Raw genomic sequence first — 23961 nt, 5'->3', positions numbered from 1 at the left:
TCCTTTCCTCCCTGGTCAGGCTCTCACACTGAGCCACTACTGCCCTGCCCTAATTATCCCCAGACCAGGATTCAGACACTGGAGAGAGCCCATCACTAAAGAGCCGGAAGAAGTTATTCAAACTCTCCCAATCTTCAACCCACGTATCTTGCCTCATCAGCTCTTTCCTGGGGAAACCACAGAGACTCTTGCCCATGTTTTCCCCTCCATCCCTCTGCCCCGACGGAATCTGGTGCTTCCCCATGTGGCCCCACGTGGCATGGGCTGTCCCCTCCTTTTGGGAACTGTAACAGATTATCTTTTCAGTGGCCGTTGTCTCCTGATCTGTTGGCCTTACCGTGGCTGAATGATAGTGAAAGTTACTATCAAATACTGATGAAATGATTGACTCAGACAATTATTCATTGGAGTCAAAGGCCTCGGGTGAAGAGGTGATGGGGAAATGGCTGCTCCTATAGCACCAGAGTGATGGCATTTGGATCCTGGGCTTATCACAAGGTGCAAGCCTCACAGTACTGGGGGGACCAGGCATGGTCCATGGTCAATCTCAGAATTGGCAATGATGCCAACCAGATGTCACATGTCACCTTGGGTTAACTGGAATCCATTAAGCCTTCAGACATCACTTCTAGTTTATAGAAATGCAGGGAAGAGAGGAACGAGCTCGATGGCACGAGAGAGTGACTAGATGAATGGAAAAGTGGCTGATGTCTTTTCATGAGTCAATGTCACAGAAAAGGGAGGTACTAGATCAAAAAACGTAAGGGACCCAACCTTCAGATGCAACGTGTGGTCCCAGACTGCATATCTCCAATGGGAAAAACCGGATCTACAGGACATTTTGGGTCTACTGGGAAAATCTGGATATGGTCTAGGTGGCAGGTAAGACGGAAATATCTGGAATAAGAAGGGAGAGCTAGTGACTGCACAAAGAAGATCATAGGATGGCATGCGTAATATGATCACACCTTGCAAACACACACCTATGCACCTATGCAAACTTGTACCTATATGTGTATACACACATATGCATGTTTAATATGCAGAATCTGAAAGGACACGTATAAGGAACTAACAGTGGTCTCTGTGGGGTGGGTATGTTAGGTTTCACCTATTTTAAAAATTTTTTCTCCAAGAGTCATTTACTTCTCCCATAGCGGAATGGTTAAAATATAACACTGTCATAAATTTAAAAGAATCTCTGATTTTTTTTTCCCCTTAAAAACACGCACATAGGGGCGCCTGGGTGGCTTGGTTGGTTAAGCGTCTGACTTTGGCTCAGGTCATGATCTCGCAGTCTGTGAGTTCGAGCCCCGCGTCAGGCTCTGTGCTGACAGCTCAGAGCCTGGAGCCTGTTTCAGATTCTGTGTCTCCCTCTCTCTCTCTGCCCCGCCCCTGTTCATGCTCTGTCTCAAAAATAAATAAACGTAAAAAAAAAAAAAAAAATTTAAAAAAACACAAAACAAAAAACCACGCACATAAGAGAAAGGCAAATGACCAGGGTGCTTCTTTTAGCGTCTGCATCAGAAGGGCTGCCCTGAGCGGTGGCCGCAGCACCTGGGACCCTCCTGCAGCTGTGGGTGCTCTTGGGACGCCCATTCTCTTAGCACCAGGCTGCTGGGAGGGTGCAGATCGGCAGACTTCAGTTGCTGACCTGCCAACGCCTGGCAGGTGGGAAAAACTGGGGGTGGGCCGGATACCAGGCCTCATTTTTTGGGAAATGGAGTCTCTGGTAGTCGTTCCCAGCCTCTGGTCTGTGATGAATTTTTCTCTGCTTGGCAGAAAAATGAGAAAAAGAAGGGCGCTGTTGTAAGTTTTGTCACAGAGCCAAAGGCATTCAATGTAAATTATCCTAAGGTTATGAAGTTCTCAGCTTTTGGATATTAAAATGTCCTTTTTCTCTCTCTCTTTATTGAGGTATTCTTTACACACAAGTAAATCTGCCCATTAAAAAAACTTTTTTCTTAATGTTTGTTCATTTTTGAGAGACAGAGAGAGACAGCACGAGCTGAGGAAGGGCAGAGAGAGAGACACACACAGAATCTGAAGCAGGCTCCAGGCTCTGAGCTGTCAGCACAGAGCCCAATGCAGGGCTTGAACCCACAAACCACGAGATCATGACCTGAGCCAAAGTTGGACGCTTAACCGACTGAGCCACCCAGTTGCCCCAAATCTTCCCATTTTAAAGTGTGCTGTTTGAGGAGCTTAACTACCACTATGGTCAAGACAGAACATTGCCATCACCCCCAAAAGTTCCCTGGCCCCTATTTCAATCAACTTCTCCACCAACCTCCCCAGTCCCCGGCAACCACTGATCTGACGTGAGTTTTGCGTTTTCTGAAATCTATTGTTTAGAATGTAGGGAAAGGCTGGAATAATACAAGCGACACCCACACAGTCAACGCTGGGCTTTGACAACGAACACTTCCCTGTGTGTGCTCCACCTGTCTATTCCTTGTTCCTTTGGAACCCTTTGAAAGTAAACTGCAGACATCATGACACTTTACTCATAAATGTTTCAGAATGCAGCTGCTAAGCGTAAGAACAAAATGTCCTCTCTCTTATAAAATAAAGATTAGAGTAGATGGAAGTTCAGAAAAAAAACATCCTTACTTGGCCCCAAGAAAAAGTTGTCAACCTTTCTCTAGTTATTTTGGAAACTGACTGCTCTTTGAACGCTCGCCGTCTGGGAACCACTGGCGACAGCAATGCCAGCTTCTCTGGAGTCGGCATCCGGTGCCACGAAGCTACAAGCCCTGGGCTTCCCCTCCCAGTACCAGACGCAGCACCAGGCTGGGGATGTTCAGCTTAAGAAGCTTATGGGCTTTGGGGCTAGGTTATCGTGTTAGGGTTTTACGAGGGCACATGTGCAAGGAACATTGGCATACTCCGCTAAACGTCAACTACAACATGAAAACCTTGTGTCCTCATTGCCTTGGTTTCACCGAGGCAGAGAGGACCCGAGAAGACTGGGGTCTACTGTATTTACGAAGACTGCCAGGGAATCAAGAGCTTTTAAAAGCCACCTTAATTCCAACATGCACCTCTTGGTCAACTGACCTAAAGAACAGACAGCTGCTCTAGGTCAGGCTGGTTTAGAGCATCTGAAACCATAAATGGAATCCTGTGGGTTTGGGCAGACACCTCGGAAAAGAACGTAGTCCAGGGGCACCTGGGTGGTTCAGTCGGTTGAACGTCCGACTCTTGGTTTTGGCTCAGGTCATGATCTCGTGGTTCATCAGTTCAAGCCTTGCATCAGCCTCTGTGCTGACAGTGCGGAGCCTGCTTGGGATTCTCTCACCCCCTCTCTCTCCGCCCCTCCCCTGCTTGCTCTCTCTCAAAATAAATTAAAAAAAAAAAAAAAAAAGGATGTAGGCCACACTCCACTCCTAGCTTGGTTCTACTCTATATCCACAATAAGAAGTGGCTGAATGCTTCCAGGGATGGGGAAATCATTACCACCTTTCTTTCAAACTGTGTGTGACCCATGGGGAAATTGTTAGGAAGGACTCAGCTTCCCTTCCACCTCTCTTCATTGTTGCAAGTTAATCCAGTATCTTCTACGTGTGACTCTTTCATGATCAGGACACAGATGGTCATTCCTCATGGGCATCGAAACCCTCTCACCATGCCAGGGGCCCACCCTTACGCAGACTTCGAATGTCCGTGCTGAGGCGTCATGTAGGGAATGGTACCTGGTGCTCCAGGTTTCCATGTAAAGGAGACATGTGGTACAAACAGCCCCAGACTGGAGTCCTGGGCTCTGTGGCCTACGGATGGGTCCACTGCGACCTTGGGGAGGTAGCTGGGCCTCGGCCTGCCACCTACAGACTCCTGACTTGCAGAGTTGGGGAGATGCATCGAATGTGCAGGTGAGTCCTATAGAAGGAGAGTCCCGTGCAGAGTGGAGGCAGGGGGATCCTGGCCAACACTTCCCTTTGTCCTCTCCCACGAGAGGCCAATGACATGTGCCTCGGGGGCTTCTTCACCCTGACCACGCCACGTGGGTCCCAATACCAGAGGGTCCTTCAGGGGTCACGAAGCTGCCTCAACACAAGATTTTGGAGCCAACCACAAACTGAGCAGCTTCCTCGTGACACGGATTGCACGGAGGAAGATGCCTTTCCGAGGGGAGTATTGTTATGGATTGAGTTTGTGTCCACCCCCCCACCCTGTGTGATGGGGCGCTGGGAGGTGATCAGGGTTGGATGAGGCCATGAGGGTGGGGCCCTGATCTGATAGGATTAGCATTCTTGTAAGAGACACCCACTCTCCACTCTGCAAGTGCAGCAGGAAGTCAGGCGAGCACGCGGTGCACGGCAGTGACCTGCAAGCTAAGGCTGCAGGACGGAACCCACCTTGTCGGTGCCTTGCCCTCAGACTTCCCGCCTCCAGAAGTGGAAGAAAGGAGTATCTGTTGCCTGAGCTGTCTGAGCTGGTCTGTGGTGTTTCCTTAAAGCAACCTGAGCTAAGACAAGGGCGCACACTTTTCTTCAGGTAGATCAACTGCTCTAGATCAAAAGAGTTTGGAAAAAAGACACGAACCTGGTTTCAAAAATGCCCCTTTTTTTGGTTGGAATTAGATAGGGGTGGTGGTTGTCCAGTGTGAATCTGCTTTAAAATGGCTCATTTTATGTGAATTTCAATACATCTAAAAACAGTACACATTTTGCACTGTGACCCCAAACCTACACCTACATGCACACAACAGCTTCTACACAACACTTCCACTTCCTCTGTGGTTTATTCCTAGATTTTAACTACTCTCCATCCCTCCTCCTCTCTTGTCCCTTTGACCCCCCTTTGGGGGCTGTCTGGTTTGCTTTTTGCTGACTCAATCCTACTAAATAAAAACGTGACCAAGTGCCCACTGTGCTAAGCACTGCCTGGGGGTCCAGGATACGGCTGCTCCTGAGACTTTACTCACAGGCTCTTGGAACCATCTGGGCGTGTCCTCTAGGGATCAACACACTTCTGATTCCCGACCAGAAACCAGACTGTGTCCAGCCTGCGTGCTGCCTGGCCTGACTTACAAGCATAACTGTGGTTTCCTAGGTCTGTTTCTCTGGGAGAAGGAAGCCCAGAGCCCAAATTCACCTGCTCTCCTCTCCACATCTAGGGCCAGAGCAAATCCACAGAAGCCTGGGACACAGCGACATGCAGGGCTGCTTGTTCCCACGTGGGACACACGTACTGCCTCTATGAGCAAAGTCAACCAAATCCAGCATGCGGCATAGAAAGAAGTCTGCAACAGATACTGTTCTAGAATAAAAAAGAGCGAAGAGGAGAACAGAATGTGGCCTTACTGTGGACAATTAATTCCCTTTCCTGTCCCCATGCGGCGCCCCACACTCAGGCAGATGCCTGTGCCATCTGCTCTGGCCAATGGGATGTGACAAAGGCGACCCAGGCAGAGTGACAAGTGCTTGCACACTGACGCACGCATGCTTGGTGCGTCATCCGTGTTCTCCTAGCTGCCCGCCAGACGTGAGGCCACCCTCTACTATTCATCCTCAACTGGGCCAGCCCAGCCTTCTCACAGAATCGGAAGAAATAATGGTTGCTTCAGGCCATTACTTTTTAAGGTAGTTTGTTATGTAGTGAAAGCTAACTGGATCCTGATCCAAACAAGCCAATCATAAGAAACCCATTGTTGAAACAATCAGGAAAATTCAAATATAGATTGGATAGTCAGGGACACGGAGTTCCCGTTAATTCTACGAGGTGTAACTTATGGCACAGTGTCCTGGTTAGCTTGGGATGATGCATGCTGATTTATGGGGAAAATGACATGCTTTAAGTTTGCTGTCAAATATTCCGGCAAAGCTGCGGGGGCGGGGGGTGGGGAGTGGGGGGACGGGCAAGGGGAGGGGCACCGGGACTTCTTCTAGCCTCATCAGGTTCTGGATCCACCCGAATGTGGGTGTCTTCACTGTGCCCTGTGCCAGTCAGTCAGGGCTAGATGAGGGCCGCATAGTCCTGGGCAGAATTGAGAGAGACGGGGAGTGTTCGAGGCGCACAGCCCAGCTAGAGCACAAACAGTATGGAAAAAGTATCTGGAAGGAAGACAGGGAGGGGTTGGGAGGCACAGACAGAAACCAGTAGGGCTGTGCTATGAAAGCCAGAGCTTCCTGAGGTACGAAAATCAAATTTTGCCGAGATAAAGCAGGTTAAGAATAATTTTTTTGATCAGAGACCAATCTTACTGGATCGCACCAATTTCCCTCCATTTTCTAAGAAATAGGTACATTTCACTTAACTCAAGATTTCCAAAGTTTATTATTGGCTTGCAAATTTGGGATTTCTAGCGAGTGGGAATTACAGTAGGGCACAAGAGGAGAGACGTAGTGGAGTAAAGGCATCAACTCGGCCAGCCTGGGGCCGAGCCCGCGGGCCTGGAGGAGCAGGCAGGTTGCAGGCAATGGCGCCCACTAGGGGTCAGGACCCTAGAACAGCTTCTTGCCAAGCTGTGAAACGCCCCGACTTGGGACACGGGATGCGGTTGGGAGATCACAGAATCTGAGAGCCACAGGCTCCTGATGACCACCCAAGATCTCGCAGAAATCCAGAAACGTTTGTGGTTTCGTGTGTGGGGCGTTTCATCATGGCTGCTCTCTCTCCCGGTGCCCACAAGGGTGAGGAGTTTCAAGTGCACCTTTCAAAACGTCCAGTTCTCTAAGAGCACGGTCGTGCTACGCATGTGAAGACCCTGGTACACTCAGCAATGTGGAACTTCCCAAGCAGCTCACCCCTGGGGACAGGCAGGCCCCTCCCAGCTGAGAGCAGCTTCGCCCACTCACGCCGGCATCCATACAAAACCTGTGAGCCACGACGTGAAAGGTGAAAGACGCAGAGGGGCTTTGCAAGATTTCTAGGACAAAGACTAGCGTGTACACAGTATGTGCTTTACGAGTAAGGCACCGAGCTTGATTTATCACACTATTTGGGGAAACGACCTACGGAACAGAAGTTCATCTAAAAAATATGTCAAAACAATCAACTTCTGAGATATGTTAATGTCCAGGTCAAAGCTGACACCGCTGCCACAGGAGCGTACCAGCTCCGACCACCCAGACTCACCTGGGAAACGGGAAAACTGCGCCCACCCCACACCCCTGCCAGCAGAAGTAGCAGCAGTGGGGCAGGGCCCCAGATCTGACAGATGGGAGCATCAGGACTGTGAACTGGGTGCAAATCCTATTCCACTGCAGTGGGTGCCCGCACACTGAACAGCTCAGCCCTGGCAGTCAAGGGACCCGAAGAGAGCTTCACAGTGTGGACGGACCCCAAACTGAAGCATCTCTGTTCAAAGTAGAGAGCAGCCAAGCTTCCCTGCAAGTTCAAAGAAAACAGGATAACCGGAGGCTACTGCAATGCTTACTTGAGGCCTCTTCTGAGAATGACTCACCTCCTTGAAAGTGAGTACAGGGGCACCTGGGTGGCGCAGTCGGTTAAGCGTCCGACTGCAGCCAGGTCACGATCTCGCGGTCCGGGAGTTCGAGCCCCACGTCAGACTCTGGGCTGATGGCTCAGAGCCTGGAGCCTGTTTCCGATTCTGTGTCTCCCTCTCTCTCTGCCCCTCCCCCGTTCATGCTCTGTCTCTCTTTGTCCCACAAATAAATAAACGTTGAAAAAAAATTAAAAAAAAAAAAGAAAATGAGTACAAAGAGCTACAAAGGGCTCTCTCAGCTCTTTGGAGGCTGCCGGCTGCCTCTGAGACTTCAGATCGTGATGGAATCCCAAGCCCAGCTGCTGGGCTAAATGGACTTTGGCAGGCCCCTCAGTAAATGCAGCGGTAAGCGGACCGGACAGCGGTCTCTCAGGGAGGGTTCCGGAACGTCAGGACTCGTCCTAGCACTAGGCTGCTTGCTAGAGACCAGAGTGCCCAGGAACAAATCACTCCTCTGTGAGGTAACTCATGCCCCTTCAGCAAAGAAGAGGCCAGAGACCAACAGGAGACAGGTATAGCTCATCGCCAATCCTACAGGCAAGGTCTCCGGTGAGGAACTTGGAGGCTCACATCTGCCACAGCACTGAGCTGACGGCAGGAGTTTCGTCGGCGCGCTGGGCTCTCGGAAGGACAGATGCCCAGATGCAGGAGACCTTTTGTCGGGTTAAGACTCACATGTGACGTGAAACCGGAATGCTGGTTTTCAGGCAGTGGCAATTTGGGCTTAAATGCTGGATGACAAGGAGAGATTCCAGAAGAATACTAGCTGTTATTTACAAATGAACAAACACCAGGAAAAGAGATAAAAGAAACAGCTTTTTCTCTTCAGGACAGAAGAGAATAAAATAACCACCAAGAGACACAGAGTTTGAAAAGTATAGAACAGATTTCTTTTTTTATTTACAATCAAGTTCTGTTGGGCAACATAATTAAATAAATAACAGCTGCGCCCTGGCCTATGAATTCCACCTCCCCTTGAGCTCTTGGAGCAAGCTGAAATGGGGGGAGGAGGGCCGGGGAAAGAGGGAGGACGGCGGCGGCCCCCTTCCTCACCCAGCTCCAGCTCTCGTCACCCACAGCTGTCCAGAGAACAAGTGCAGAAGGAAAAATATAAAGTGCAAATTAAAAGGTGATAAAAGTATTGGTGTTTCAGTCACTCAAAAACTAAAATGATATACACAGGTAAAATGGTAAGGATAAATGTGTAAAAAAAACAAACAAACAAACAAACAAAAAAGAAAGCCACAGGCCAGTTGCCCCCGGCCTTGCTCATAACTCCTGAAACCTAAAGATGACATTCCCATGCTTCTTGGAATGGGCTTCTCGCACTAAAGCACCGAGGGGCTATTGCACGTAGGCTTGGCAAAAGGGCAGTGACCTGGAACTACCAGCTCCAGGCGAATACATTCGAGGCCTCCAATCCCTCGTCACCCGCGGGTAGAAGCGAGGCACCCCGGAAGGTGGCGTGCACCCACTTTCTGGGAGTCTACAGACGGACACAGGAATACACTCTGCCCCTGCAGCAAACTTTCCTGGAAGAAGGTTTGCACCCTTCCTCTCCCGCCTCCAAAAAGTATTTTTTAACCAAGTTGGGATTTCTCTCTTGACTGAGAAATTAGTATATAGCACTGTTGGGGAGAAAGGACGCTCGAAGCTTTGAAGAACAGAGGCTTTCTAAGAACAGTTTGGGAGAGCTAAGGAAATTCCAACAGTAATCAGATGAGATCAGAGTGAGAGCCTCGTAATAATGACACAGACCAACGGGGAGGGACCACAGTCCTGTCTCCTCAGAAATCAGGGCAGCCCCCGCAGCCGAGGACAGGGGTAATCCTGTTTGGGTTTCTGTTAATCCAATGATTAAAGCGAGTTCACCAGGAAAATGACCCCAGGGTGACAGGACATGCATTCGGCCAGAACCAACCGTAGAAGGTCGGGAGAAAGCCTGGAGGGAGAACCGACCCCAGGCGTGTGGGGTGTTCCCGGCACTGCCGGCCTGCGAGGAAACCGGTAGGTGTCCCCGCTCTCCCCACTGAGGTATGGAAGATCAGAGCCAGTAGTGTTTCCCACCGAATCAGGGCAAGAACCCGCACCTCTGCTAAGTGACTACAGGGTCAGGTTCTCGCACTGTTATTCCTTCAGGCCGTAGAGACCTCAGCCCATATCCTCGGAAATCCCGTGCAAAGGAAGCCACTGCGCCACGTGGCTCGGGCTCTCCACTGGCGGTCAAAGCTACACCCAACACCCCCCCCGCCAGGACAGAGCTGCGGGAGCCTGTGTGCGTCTCCGGCTTCGGCTCTGCTCTCTCTCGAGGAGGTGCCGTCAATATTCTGACCACAGCACAGCTCTGCTTCCTTTGTCCACACTGACCACGTGGGAGCCGGAGGGGGACCACGCCACTGCATTGATGGACGAGCTTCAAAGGGAGAGGTCGGAACATGTGTGAGATCTCGGTGAACTGAACACTAGGTCCCCTTCACGTTCAGGGAGCAAGGCCTTGTCCAGGGCCTGGTTTACTTGGCAGTATTGCTCCCACTCACAGGCAGGCCCTTACTAACGTGCCAAAAAACCCGAAGGAACCCTGCGTTGTATTTTCGGAAGCGGTTTAGGAATGAAAGGAGCCAGGCCGTATCAAGGCTACTACCCCAAGGGGGCAGCTCGTACCCTCAGACGAGAGCCTCAGGGGGCTGAGGGGCGGGCAGTGGCCACTGCTCTTGGGGGCGGAGAGAGGTGGTGACGGAGGAAAGCCCGGTGTCTCACTAGCAGCGAGCTTGGGGGGAGAACAAAGCTAAGACATAAAGGAGGCCGGGGGAAGACTGAAAAATAGCACGCGAAAATCAGTGTTTACAAGCAGTCAGTTTCCCGTGCAAAGGGGCTGAGAAGGGAGGAGAGGCGGAGAGGAGGGGCCAGTTAATGAGGAAGGCAGACTGTCGCCCCAACCTCTCTCCGGCAGCCACTACTCGAATGGCTCTAACTGAAACAGCCCGTGACACCAATAAGCAGAACGCCGCCCTCCGCTGTACTGCACAAATGGCCCCAGCTTCTCTCCACCGACCCAGCTCGCGGCACAGCGTGCGAGCGAGCGCACGCTGCCCTCACAGGGCTGACTCAGGTCCGTGCCCGAAGAGGAAAGGACCCCTAGGATGAAGTCACAGGACCTGCTTACGACCGCAGGGGGTTAAGAGGGTTCACCTTACCCATGCTGCTTTGAAAGGACCTTCTCCACTTTCCCCGAGAGCACGCTCCAGACGTAGAGGGAGCCCTCAGCCGAGCCCGCTGCCACGTAACCACCGTCAGGGCTGGAGAACACGGAAGACCAGATAAGGTGTCAACCGCCCACCCCCGATTCGGCGTCCTGCGGGAGAAGCGCCACACAGGCAGAGCCAGAGCTAGGCAAAGGGGCTGCCCTTCTCCATCCAGAGAGCCTGCCCGGCGCTGTCCCGGGGAGTCGCCCACCCTCCCCGGAAGCCTTCAAACAGTTCTTAGGACACCAGAAAGGAAGGAGATGGTGATAATGACCCCTAGTGATGAGCTTACATACAGGTCACTCTTGGACACTCCCTCAGGGTGAGAGGGTGTGCAAAGGCCCCCTGGGGATGCATTGGGTGGGGGGGTGGGACGAGGGTCGAGGCGGGAGGAGCGCCACCACTCACCTGAACACAACTCTGGTCCAATCAGAGCCGCACTTGAACCCAGGGGCGCTGCAACCAACAAAGCACTGTTACCCCAAGAGCTCACCGCACTCGGGACTTAGGAGCAGGGCCAGGGCCTCTGGTGTTCACGTGACCCCCCCAGGAAACTGGCAAGATTCAAATGTAACCCAAACCAACGGGTCCAGTTACCTAAACGTCTGTCTGACAGCGTTTACTCGAAGATCGATGATTTTTAGAAGATCATCGCGAGAGCAGCTGAGGAGTTCGGTTCTCTCCGGGTTTAAGTCCAGGGCAGTGACCTTGCCCAGCAGCTCCATCTCCCGGACGATGCTCTCCGATCTACAAAAGGGAAGGGAAGTCTGAGAAAACGGGACACAGAAGTGTCAGAACTTGCCCATTTTCACCAGGATGCCGTGCTCCACGGAGAAGTGGGGAGAAGATAATTCGACTGGACCGCGGTAAGAGTACAGCGAATGTGTTCCAACCTTACAGAAATCGCCTCAGTGGCTGCTTTTGTTATTTTTTCTGTTAGTAAATTCTACAGTGATATTTTAAGTACCAGAACTCTGAATCTGGGAAGAACTCGTTTCCTTGCTCATTTGGGGGATGATGTGAGTGCCAATCAGAGCTCCGGATCGGCACAAACCGAGCAGAGCTACCATGTATTTAAGGCTCTTTCAGTGATAACACTTTGCCGAACCCAAGGGCTCAGAAACTTGCTCTGGTGGGTCCGGGATGCTATACTGTGCGTGGACGCATGTGTGGCCTCTCCCGGGCTCCCTGCCTTACAAAGTTCGGCTCCGGGACCCCCAAGTCCGGCTGCGTGATTCCAGGTGTGGAGCTGGACTCCAGGGCGGAGTCCCCGGCCAGGGCTGTGAACGGCAATCCTGCAAGGCCCTGTCGGGTGATACAGCCAAAGGAGGTGTGGACCCTTCTGTAGTCACTTTGGCGTAAGCTTTCAATGAAATGATGTCCTACCCCAAACCCACGCTAAGTAACAGTGTTGATCTCATCGTCGCTAAACATGTGGCTGGAGGCAAGCCGACGCCCTTCCCTGCACCTCAGGGTCTGTCTTCACCTGTCCAATCAACGGGTGGACCAGGAGATTCCCAATACCCAGTTCGACACTAACACGCCATGTTTCAGGTTCAAAGAGGCTAACCAGGGGTATGAATACAACTTGGAAGGGCTGCCCAGGAGGTGCCAGCTTCACACCAGGCCTTCCTAAGCATCATCTAGAAGCACAGGCTCCTCGTCCCCCCCCTCCACAACTGTCCTGCATTCACTGGGACCAGTAGCGACCTCCCTCCTAACCTACCGGCCTCGTCCCACCGGACTCCCCTCGCCCTCAGACTCCTCTGCTCCCCCACCCGTGGCCCAACAACAGGACCCTCCGGCTCCCTCCCCATCTGTGACCACCCTGCCTCGGTGGCTCCCTAAAACGCGGTCTCCTGTTTCACGGGCCACCGCTGAGTAACTCTGTCCTCACGTGTTTGGAGTCCTCCCGCGAGGACTTGTTTCCCAAAAATTCTGCTTCGGTTTACCCAATGTCCCTTGGAAAGCACAAACGTCACGTCCTTATCTGAACACGGCATCTGTCGATTGTTCCCCGCGTGGCTTCAACTCTCCCCTTCCTCACCCCCCAAATGCAGATTCTCCCTCAAATCCACTCCCCCACCTGCCTCCCACGCTGCTGGAGGAGGTCCCCGTTCCCAGGACACCGTCCAGACAGCACTAGCACCGTCCGTTCACTCGTGCGCATGAGGAGCAGTCCTCCCTTAAACACTCGATGGCTCAGAGGGTCAAGTCATTTACAAACACTGATCTGCTCCCAACCCACCACCTGCTGGTCCTGTCTGCCCACAGCCCGATCTGCCGTCTCAGCCACACCAGGCCGTCCCGCTGTCCTGTCTGGAGAGTCTGTCAGTGAGCTTTTCTGCCATGTGACGCCTGCTCACTGCTCCAGACTCATCCTGACCGGTGTTTTCTCACATCCTTGGACAGAGGTGCCCAGCTCTACTTCAGAACACTGCAGGCTTGCGTGTCAGCTTTAAACCACCGAGCTGTCCGTCTTCGCTTACGCGGCACTTGGTAAAGGGCCCAGTGAGTGCACAGGGCTCGCTCGTAAGTGACCGCTGAACGCAACGGTCTGCCTCAGGGTAAAGAATTATGGAACTATTACGGTAAGTGTGCACTCGGAGCTCATTTCTGCCACTTCCAGGGACTTGAAAAAACACAACCCAGACACAAAACATCACCAGAGTTCCACCACAGACAGACCCTCCCCTCAGCCGCCTCCACCGAGCTCCCGGGTTTTATACCGGATGTCCCAGAAACGAATTTTCTTGTCGAAGTGTCCACTCATCACACACTGCTCTGTGCAGACGATATCGTTGCAGCTGGATCCTGCAAACACGGTCTTTATGCCTGTAGGAAAACCATACGTTAGTGATCAGGCAGCGGCCCCTCGGTGGCCGTGCGCACAGCAGCGCTGCCCTCTCGCCCCAGCTAGCCAGAGCTCCTCATTTAAACAAAATCTCAAACGTGAAAAGCTGTCACTACCTCAACGCCACTCTGAGTATGAAACCGGACTTGCAATTCAAACTGTATCACACTAAACGCAGGCTTTCGGGTGGAAACAAACACCTCGCGGTTAACGTCTAATCGTACATATATTCAGAGAGACTGATTTCCTCACAGACTTTGCTGCGGAGATCCCAGAGCTTGAGGGTCCGGTCATGACTTCCGGAAACAATGCGCGCGTTGTCCAGCAGGAACTTGGCAGACAGCACTTTGCCGCTGTGTCCTGTGAGCGTGTGCTAGGGGAGAGAACACAGCAGGGGTGAGCCTTGGGGGACACACGCACGACGTCGGGAGAGCCAGCTTCTCAACACACCCAGAGATCTGGTCAGGAAGACTCAGACCAAAGGATACGTCATGGAGTGCGGCAAAACATCCAGAAAGTCTGTCTTTCGGTGCTGCCCAGGGGTGAGGTATCCAGAGGAAGAGGAGAAATCTCCCAGCACATTCCAAGACAAAACAAAAGCAGCACAAACGTCACACGCCTCCATCTTCAAAACAATGGGACAGGCAGCTGGAGTACCTTTTTGACATAAGCCCTGGGACGGATGCCACGAGTCCTCAGTACTCTCGTAGCTTTTCTGTAAAGCTGGCTTATATCAAATTACAAAATTCTAAAAGCCTGGGTTTTACCCAGTGCCTCTGAAAGTCCAGACCCTATTTAAAGTCAGGACAGGTTCCCTGCAGGCATAATTTACAAAAGGAAACATCAGGACTCTTTAAATAAACAATTAAAACCCCTGGGGTTTTTTTTCAATCAGAGATCTCAGCTTGAAAAGTCAGCTGGGAACCACAGACACCAGCACTCCCGACAATCAAACCCCTTTGTGGCTGGCTGTCGGGTGCCGGCCACGGAGCCCAGAACTGAGGCCTCACCTAGGGCCAGCAGCCCCCCCTGCCCATCACAGCACTATCGGAGCCCCACGGGAGGCCAAGGGTTAGGGGAGGGGAGCCGGGGAGTCTGACTGTTCACGACTCATCGGTGACCTCTTTTCAGTGTGGGCCAACATGCTTATGTGTGCAAACTGTCAAAGGCTCACTGGTATTGTTTTTTGTTTTTTTTTTTTCTAACCATCTAACTAATAAAGAAAAAAGAAAAGAAAAGAAAAGAAAAGAAAAGAAAAGAAAAGAAAAGAAAAGAAAAGAAAAGAAAAGAAAAGAAAAGCTTTAATATGCTTACTACAACTGGTAACTAACTTACTGGGTTTCAACCCCAACTCCCAAGGAGGAGATCTCAGTTTTGTGTTACGCGTTTAGTGCTGGAATTTTTCAAACCAATCTTCCCACCCTGCTCAGCGGAGCGGCGCCACTTCAGCCCAGGAACAGAAGACGCAGGCCCGCGCGTCCTCCTCCCTCAGGAAGGGAGAAGCTGGCACGGATTCCAAGACTCCTCTCTCCCACTCTGAGGCTGGAACGGCATCGTACGCCTGCTGCCAGCCAGGGGGCAGCTGTGCTGTGGCTGCGGCTGTGTAAAAACCTCCCACGGATCCTGCTCGTAAGATCAAGACAACTCCAGCAACGAGGCTTCCATTCACTACGGTTCAGGAGCGACGGCGCCACTCGGCACACACCATCCCGTCTGTACGAATCGTGGGGAGACAAAACACTCGGGAAGGTCCTCCTCACACTACGGAAATTAAGTTCTTAGCAAAGAACTATTTCAACAAAGTACCCAAAGTTTAGGGCACATTCACCGATTTCCTTCTTACTACAGAAGTAAAATCACAGCTCGCCAACACTGGAGAGACCCTGCTCACGAATGGGCTGTGCGAGCGCGCCCATTTTTGTGAACTCCACGTTCGTAATACTTTCTTCTATTTCATGTCAAAGTACTCCTAGAAGTTTACCCACTGCTCTTTTCACATTGTAGTGCAAGCAGTTTCTCACGTGACAGCTGAAGGTGCACGGGCTTTGGGGTCACAACGCTTTGGCTTTGAACACCCGGGGGCCGGAACAGCCAGGAGACCACCCTCTTCCTCACGCTGTCCGGGTAAGGACCAAACAAGGTGACCTAAGCACAAGGCCTCACGGCCGGGGGCCCTGGCGCTCATCCCTTCCGCACCCCCGAAGAGTGCTCACGGTTACACGGGACGGTTAGAATCACTTTAGAAGTCGCGAGGTCATTGCAAACGATGCTGCGACGAATGGCTACGAGCACACAGCTTTCCCCTAATTTCCCGGAATAAAACTCATGGACTCCTCGAAGAAAGAAAAGGGATACTGTTACTTCCTGGCTCTTCGTACGTAGGTTGGCCAAGTCTGGCCCGCTGCAAGCCTCGTTCCTGGAGGAAATCCAGCTGACAGGCCACATCTCCATGCTCTCCGGGGTACGGAATGTAGCTTCTACAGCATTTGCTCTTTTGCATAATTTAAAACGTCCTTCTCTTAAATGGATCAGTTTTACGTAAAATTTTTATCCTTTCGGTGTTTTTGATGTTTCATTAATTTTAACACTTTTAGCTTTTATCATCCTCTTCTCAACAGGGACTCCTAAGAGATGGGGCAGTGGGTTCAGATGTCACAGCAGCCTGAGCCTCCCTCAGAGCAAGGGCTCTGCCAGGCGCCTCTGTGCCTCAGGGCGGACTCGCAATCAAGCCGGCACCGGACCCCAGAAAAATGTACACCTTGAGGAGGGAGGTCCTGAAACAAAGCCAGTCCTGTCACTGTGGTTACTTTCCCACGTCAACATTAGGGAAGCGAACAGGTGGGTTCTTCAAATCCATTGGCTCAAGTCACATTGGAGTTTTGCACTGACCTTCCGGATTTTTAAGGGGGTCTAAAACATCTGCTTGATTGAAGGGAGTCCTCTGTCATGGACTCCTTTCAATACCAGGCTGTTTCTAGGATACCCTTGCTACAAGGATTTTACAGTAAACACTCAACCAATTGCTCCCTGCATTCTGGTCTCTCCTAAACACCATTCCCTTACCATAAAAGCTAAGGAGATACCGACCGACCAAGGCCTGGATCCTGAATTTCGGAACGTGGGGCTCCCTCCATTCATGTCTTCCGATATCTTGTGTTAACTAGGGTCTATCTATGTAGAAGCCAGAACCTCCTACAACAGGGAGCCCGTTATTTCCTGGAGCGTGGTTAAGAGTTTCATGTGGTTTTGCTGGGCACAGACAATCTTTAAAAAGGCCTCCCGATCTTCACCACACATTTACCGAGAGCTGACCAGAGGCCCTCAAAGCCAGCTAGCTCAGCGAAGGAGGCTAACCATCCTGGCACCAGCTCCCCAACCTGTCAGCAACCCCAGCTTAGGCTTGGTGCCCCAGCACCGTGAGCATCTCTCCAGTGGAACCCAGCCCACCTCTGTAAGCCAGCTCACTTGAAAAGAGTGTGCCAACATCGTGACCTCTGTCTTCCAGGTCTAGCTCCTGCCTCCAAGTCCCTTTCTTATTTCCGCCCACCTGAGCAGAACTCTTCCACCAATGAACAATATCATCCTACGCAACTGGCCGACAACTCAACTGTTTGCTTTTCTCCTCAAGGGCCTACAATGTAAGGAAGACTGTATGTCCCTCTTCACTCTTAGACAGTTTTGCTATACCTCAGTCTCCGGAGGTACTAGAATAACCCAGGTCAATCAAACACAGAGAAGAGTACAGGCCTTCAGTTCCAACTTGCATCTTCTCATCTGTTAACTGTGTGACCTTAGGCAATTTTGTGGGCCTGAGCCTCAGTTTCCTCACATACCTACACACCTCACCTTGTGCCCCTGGCAGTTAAAAAGCAGTAATGTATACAACATATCTCAGTGCTGGGCCTAACACGTAAGAGCCACTCCAGAAGAGATCCCTTTTCCTTTAGGCAAATTAAGGACTCCAGAGGTATTCAACCCTGTCCCAAATGTCCAGTAAGTGATCGACAGGGAACAGAGTAGAGCACACGGTATGTGGATTACAATGCTGCCACGAGAACAGGCGAGGCCGCGTTGAGGGCGCAGAACTACAGGGCCTGAACTAAAAGCTTGTTCAAACGCCTGAACAGCAGTGAGCACCGCTTGAGCAGAGTCCAGCCCCGTCCGCGGGCGCCCAGCCGCCCACCTCCCTGTTCTTCCATTCAGTCGAGAACATGCCTGAAAGCTCTCCAGCTTTCACAAGGGAACATCATCTCTGTCACCTTCACATCCCACACTTGGCACGTGCAGCCTTGGGTCTTCTTTCAACTGAGAATGACGAATTCTCACCCGGGAGGTCCCGACTACCATCTAGTACTGGGGATTTTCCATACAGCTCCTTAAAGAAAACGGACAGCCTGCGTGATACGGTAACCGTGCATTTCTGAAGATTCTTCCCGCCGCGTGGCTGCGTCTTCAAATCAGACGACCGGCACCTACCCAATGGACCATTCTGCAGCAGCTCCCCACCTCTCTGCGATTTATCTCGAGGTTATAACATCATGTCCTACTTTTCATGGGGGCTGACATACGAAAGCTTGAATCAAGCCTTTTTCTTCATAAAAAGTGCATTCTCCACCTTACCTGTCAACAGCCTTTCATGAGCTCATGTGAAAACTGCTTCAAGCTTAAGAAGAAAAACGGAACGTCTCCAAATTAAGCTACTTGTTTTTCATTAGAACAAAAGCGAGACAGGGGCACCTGGGTGGCTCCGTTAGTTGAGCGTCTGACTCCTCGTTTCGGCTCATGATCTCACGGTTCGTGGGATCAGGCCCTGCATCGGGCTCAGTCTCCCTCTCTCTCTGTCCCTCCCCTGCTTGTCCTCTCTCACTCTCTCTCAAATATAAATAAACTTAAAAAAAAAAAAAAAAGAACAAAAGTGATAGAACCATCAAGTTTTGGTCTTTGTTGTGGAGGCCAAGCAACTTCTTGGCAACTCTGGGTTCCAGGGCAAACCCCTCCATGTCCAAACCTGTCCTTCTCCCTCTCTCTCACACCTGTCTCCCAGCCTGGTTATGATCGCTGTCCTAAGTGCATCCATATGCATTCCTACGTCCTACTTTCAGCTATACTCTGTGAAGTGATTATTAAGTTTTAGAGCCCCTAACAAACACAATTTATACAATGGTGTCAGGATCGCTGAAGTTCAGCTAAAAGTGACACGTACCCAAGGCACCTGTTCTGAACAGGAACACGGAGACTTTCATGTGAAATGTGAGGGTTTCCTGCTGCAAATATTCTGAAACTGAATCTTGGACTAAGAAAGAACGTAATGTGGAAATGTAAATTTTCCCAAGGGAGAAAGGGAAAAGGGCAGAGGGAATCAAGTATGATTTTCAGGAAAACACGATTCTCCTCATTAATCAACCTGCCATTTCCTACATTTTGTCCCTAGAGAACCTCATGGGAGTTTGGAGATATTAGCTTTCTTAATTGAGTCTTACCCGTAACCGATAATCATCCACAGTCCAGATTCGACTCGCAAAATCATTTGAAGCTGCTAAGAGGTAAGATCCCTATGGGAATGAGGGAGAGTGGGGAGGGGGGAGACAAATTTTAGACGAATTAGAAGATCTCAGTCCACACAATACAAATTCCCCAAGAATCAGGTCCAGGAAAGGTTCAGATGCCTAAAAGCTGCACACCTGATGTGGAATACCAACCGTTATCCCCAGGATTCTGTCAACCCACCAATTTTGGTAAATCCACTTTTCTCCTGAGTCTGCTCAATCCCATCCCATCAGAATGCTGCAGACCCTCCAGCTCAGCCTGGAACTTGTCCTCTTGAGTTCACTAGTGCTCCCACCACCCCCTTCAGTAACCCCAAATACCAATGCTCTCTACACACTGTCCAAGCTGCAGAGCCCAGAGGCCCTGGCTCTCCCCTCCCTCAATCTCCTAACTACTGTCCTCGGAGACCCACGCATCTCTGATACATCTGGCCAGACCCCCTCTCCCCTCCACCTGCACCGCTGGGACTTCAGCCACGGCCTTTATCAAGTCTGCAGAGACAATGACAGGCTGGGGCACAGCAGACCTGACCCCCCCGCCCCCACATCTTCATCACAGTCACAGCCAGCAAAGAACTGATAATCTACCTGCATCCTGACCTATCACTGATATCACTTAAGATAGAGAACAGCAGACAAACCATTTGAGTTAAACTCCAAGAACCAGATGTCTTACATTTTTCCTAAGACCTTCTAAACTCACCCATTTCCCCGGATACTATATACTTACAGCACTGTCAAATTCAATGCTTGTAATTCCTGCATTACTGCCGGACAGGGAGCCCTTGAACTCACATTTATCTGGAAAAAAAGAAAGATTGAGGAAAGAAATGAAAGAAAGAGTAAAGCCAATACTGAAGTTACAATGGGGCACCTGAAACACAATGGAAACCAATTACAGGCTCATAACAGCAGCTTTCCTGCACTGACGCAGAGTCTAAGAATAGCAGGACAAATACACAGCTAGTCAGCTGGAAGGACGATGCATGTGTACATGGACGCAGAGCTTAGCAGTTCGCATGCATTCAGTTGGTCTTTTCAAGAAATTCAGAGTCATTAATTCCCTTTACAAAGAGGTAGATGCGGGAATTTTAAAGACATGTCAATGCACCTAGAGACTGAGTTTTAGTTCTGGTACTTCTGAGTAAAATGTTTCTAATTCAGATAAATACGTCTTTGGGTTTGATCAGTATTCGCGTCAATTGAGCTATCACTTCTGTAGAAGCTGACCACTAAATTTTCAGGATCCATGTGATAATTCTCATTCGGAGCTGCAAAGAATTTCTTTTTTTAGTTGTGTAACTGGCTAGTCCTCAGAATGCCAGTAAAGCTAGTTTGGAGTTTCTGGAATTTGTCCTTATGCTTACTCTGTCTCCGGGAACCTAAGATTCTGGCAATCCCACTGCCTGTCAAGGCTCCCCTCTCCCCAGCCGCCTTCACAACAGGCCCAGCCACGTGCCCGGGTCCTGCTTTCACACAGCTCTGGCCACCCACGCAGAAACTTTAATGATGCAGGCACAAACTTGTAAGAGTACGAGTCTCAAGATGATGTGACTAAGTTCCTTTTTTAAAGAGCAGCTTAACGATGACAAGTCCAGAGAAACAATTAGGGAACCATTCAAATCAAATTCATAAAAGGGGAGCACAAAATAGGGACCATTACAAAGAACAGCCTTTTCTCTTACTGGTAAAAACTATGATATAAATACTGGTCTGGAGCTGTCAAATATTTAGGGTCAGGATTACTGAGGGCTTCGCGAATCCCTCCTTCTGAATTTATCTGCAAAATACCTGTATAGCACATTTAATGCCTTTTATTGATCCTACCTTTCATTAGATTTTCAAAAGTCAAAAAGAGGCCAACATCCACTAATTAAGGTCTTTATTTAGATTAGATCTTTACAAAAATATTACTGTAAATTCTAAGAAATATCTCTTTGGCTTATGCCCAAGATATTGGTCTATTTCTCTGGCAGTTGACACAGGCCAAAATGTAAGAAAGGATCAATAAATGCTATTCTACATGATCTCAAATGACCAAAAAGACCTTACCAAAGCTCTTTTATCTAGAAGACACCAAGGGACGCTATGTCAACAGTATTTATATAAATAATTCCCGATGGAGCTTGTGCTTTTTATAGACTGAGCAAGGACAAATGTTCCTACTGGGCAGAAACTGCAGTTATTCTGATATTTTAAAAGGGTAAAAAACAGGACCCCCTCAAACTATTTCATAATTTCCATTAGCGTTTACTTCCTCTTCAGCAGCAAAAATGTAACACTGTTACTAAAGGTTGGTTCTCATTTTCTTATAGGTGCTTTTATTGACTCAGAAGTAAAAAATATTTCTAGGGTGATTTTTATTTAATCACAAGGCACAATCAAAACGGACTACTGGGGCGCCTGGGTGGCTCAGTTGAACATCCGACTTTGGCTCAGGTCATGATCTCACAGTTCGTGGGTTTGAGCCCCGCATCAGGCCCTGTGCTGACAGCTCAGGGCCTGGCGCCTGCTTCGGATTCTCTGTCTCCCTCGCTCTCTGCCCTTCCCCCACTCACACTCTGTCTCTTGCTCTCAAAAATAAATACACATAGGGTGCCTGGGTGGCGCAGTCGGTTAAGCGTCCGACTTCAGCCAGGTCACGATCTCTCGGTCCGGGAGTTCGAGCCCCGCGTCGGGCTCTGCGCTGATGGCTCAGAGCCTGGAGCCTGTTTCCGATTCTGTGTCTCCCTCTCTCTCTGCCCCTCCCCCGTTCATGCTCTGTCTCTCTCTGTCCCAAAAATAAATAAACGTTGGAAAAAAAAAAATTAAAAAAATAAATAAATACACATAAAAAAATTAAAAACAAAAAACAGCTATCTACCTAAGATTTTAAAAAACCAAATCTCATAAAATTTCCATTATTACTCTATAGCTTTACTGTTGTCTTCCCAACAGTTCCCGCAATTATCATTCATAAGGTGTTTCTGGGTAAAACGGCACAAATCTTGATGGCCTTCAAATAGCTGTAACTGCCAGGAATTCAATTAGTCACTTTCTTGTGGGGGGGGGGGGCAGAGCACACAAGTTTGGTGCTTTATTGATAATCTGTTATAACCAAAGGGATCAATAGATTGCTCTTGCTCTGAACACACTAAAAGCAGCAACACAGGCTTAGCAGCTCTACAGCTAAAGGGAGGCCGCAGTGGGAAGAGCGAGGGCTCCGCAGTCACAGGACCCAGGTCAGGTCCCGGCTGTGCCCCTCCCTTGCCTCACCGATCAGTTATCAGCCATGTAAACCAACAACGCAAATCAAGTAGGGTCTCTGAGTCTTCCTGTTTTCGTCTTGTCAAGTAGGGGCGACACGTACCTTTCAAACTGCACAGGGCTGTTGTGAGGATCGGGGGAAACGATAGAGACCAGGGCATCCTGGAGCTACTCACTGCTGGACAGCGAGCGTGCGTGTGCTACAACTGCAGAAACTTGACAAACTGGTTCTTACTAACACCTTCAGCCTTATCCCTTGACCTTGCTTTATTAAAAAAAAAAAACCAGGAGTAGCTAACTAAATCTCAAAATGCTGAAACTGAGCTATCCCCAGCTTCAGAAGTCTAAGAGATGGTTTCATTAAGCCCCATTTCCTGTTCTAACGCCACTGCATTTCTGAGTACTCAGAGGTCACTTCGGAAACAAGGTCTAATCAAAGAGACTGGGTGTTGATCTTTGGGCTCTTGATGATAAGCTGCTCCTTAAATACATTTTTTCCTGGGAGATACACCCCTCTTTTTCTTCCCAAGCTTAGATATGACCTCAGTCATTTTCCCCCAGGCCAAGGCCACTTGTGTTATTAAATGCACACACTTTAGCTCAATGCGTAGTTTAATTATAAAGTCTAAAACTTTAAGACTTTTTATTTTCCTTTTAAAACCTGTGCTATCTTGGAAAATATTCTAGTACGTATCTGAGAAAATGCAAACACGAACGTATCTGTAACTTAACAGCATTTTCTAGTCACTACTTAAAAACTCAGAGCAACGGCCACTTGGCTGTAATGTCTGAGATGGTAATGCTGCTTTGGTCAGATGATCCCTTACACAAAATACTGTATATTTTGAGAAGATGAACAATTCAAAGATTGCCTGAAAGCAAGGTCAACCAGATGTCCCCAACACAGCCTCCCTCTCTCACTCTTCAGGTCTCACCTCCAAACACTTCCCAAAGCTTAACTCTCCGATCCATGCCTCCTGTGGCCAGCAACCGGGAGCCTGGACTGAACTGCACAGCGTTGACTTCCCCATCATGAGCGTCCTGCAAGACAAGCACCCTGCTTCAACCCCAATCACTGTCATTCTCGAGAAGAGGGAGCCCAATACAAACGAACATTCTGGATGCCTAACCAAAGGTGTTAGACATTTATCCATAAATAAAGGAGATCACTCATAAACTAACTTGGATTCCTAGCCTAGGGTTCCCCGAGACTCTGCTACCATTTTATTCTTGTTACAGTTCCATTTTTTAAATACAGAGCAACCTTCTTAAAAAGGAATCAAAATCTGTGTAGATTCACTGCATAAAGTTTGTCTTTGCCTTAATTTTATTTCTTCTTAAGAAAAATGCAATTTCAATCTATATTCTATGATCTTCATAGCTTAAAAGTAAGCCTCTGATTTTAACTGCCTCTTTTTTGGTCCAGATTATATTAACGCCACATACTAAACTCTTTATCTAGTGGAAGTACAGCATGACTTCTCATGATTTAAAAAAAAAAAAAAAAAAAAAAAAAGCCTTTATGGTTTTCCTTGTAGGAGTAATCTGAACATGGAGTCCTGATACGAGTGGATGCCATTCCTGCTGCTACAACACACATCAGTGTAACGGGGGGATTCTATT

At 49.6% G+C, this 23961-nt stretch overlaps 1 protein-coding gene and 1 non-coding gene across 4 annotated transcripts in view; both read right to left on the bottom strand.

Annotated features, from left to right (window-relative positions):
• Positions 1-8317: 8317 nt before the first annotated feature.
• Positions 8318-23961, bottom strand: part of ATG16L1 (autophagy related 16 like 1) — a 36300-nt gene continuing 20656 nt past the window's right edge. For all 3 annotated transcript variants that reach the window (XM_023259819.2, XM_023259820.1, XM_023259821.1), the window contains 9 exons: positions 23274-23379; positions 19823-19893; positions 19027-19098; positions 13799-13919; positions 13422-13527; positions 11290-11439; positions 11101-11148; positions 10645-10746; positions 8318-9863 (listed from right to left, as the gene is read on the bottom strand). In XM_023259819.2, the coding sequence (XP_023115587.1) occupies positions 9770-9863; positions 10645-10746; positions 11101-11148; positions 11290-11439; positions 13422-13527; positions 13799-13919; positions 19027-19098; positions 19823-19893; positions 23274-23379 (870 nt within the window). In that variant the 3' untranslated portion in view covers positions 8318-9769. The remainder of the gene's footprint in view (positions 9864-10644; positions 10747-11100; positions 11149-11289; positions 11440-13421; positions 13528-13798; positions 13920-19026; positions 19099-19822; positions 19894-23273; positions 23380-23961) is intronic.
• Positions 14443-14668, bottom strand: LOC111562164. Its single transcript, XR_002745208.2, has one exon.

This window comes from Felis catus, chromosome C1 (genome assembly GCF_018350175.1).
Source record: "Felis catus isolate Fca126 chromosome C1, F.catus_Fca126_mat1.0, whole genome shotgun sequence".
Taxonomy (NCBI): Eukaryota; Metazoa; Chordata; class Mammalia; order Carnivora; family Felidae; genus Felis; species Felis catus.
Note: the sequence above shows the minus strand (reverse complement) of the source record. Positions and strands in the feature narration are given on the sequence as shown.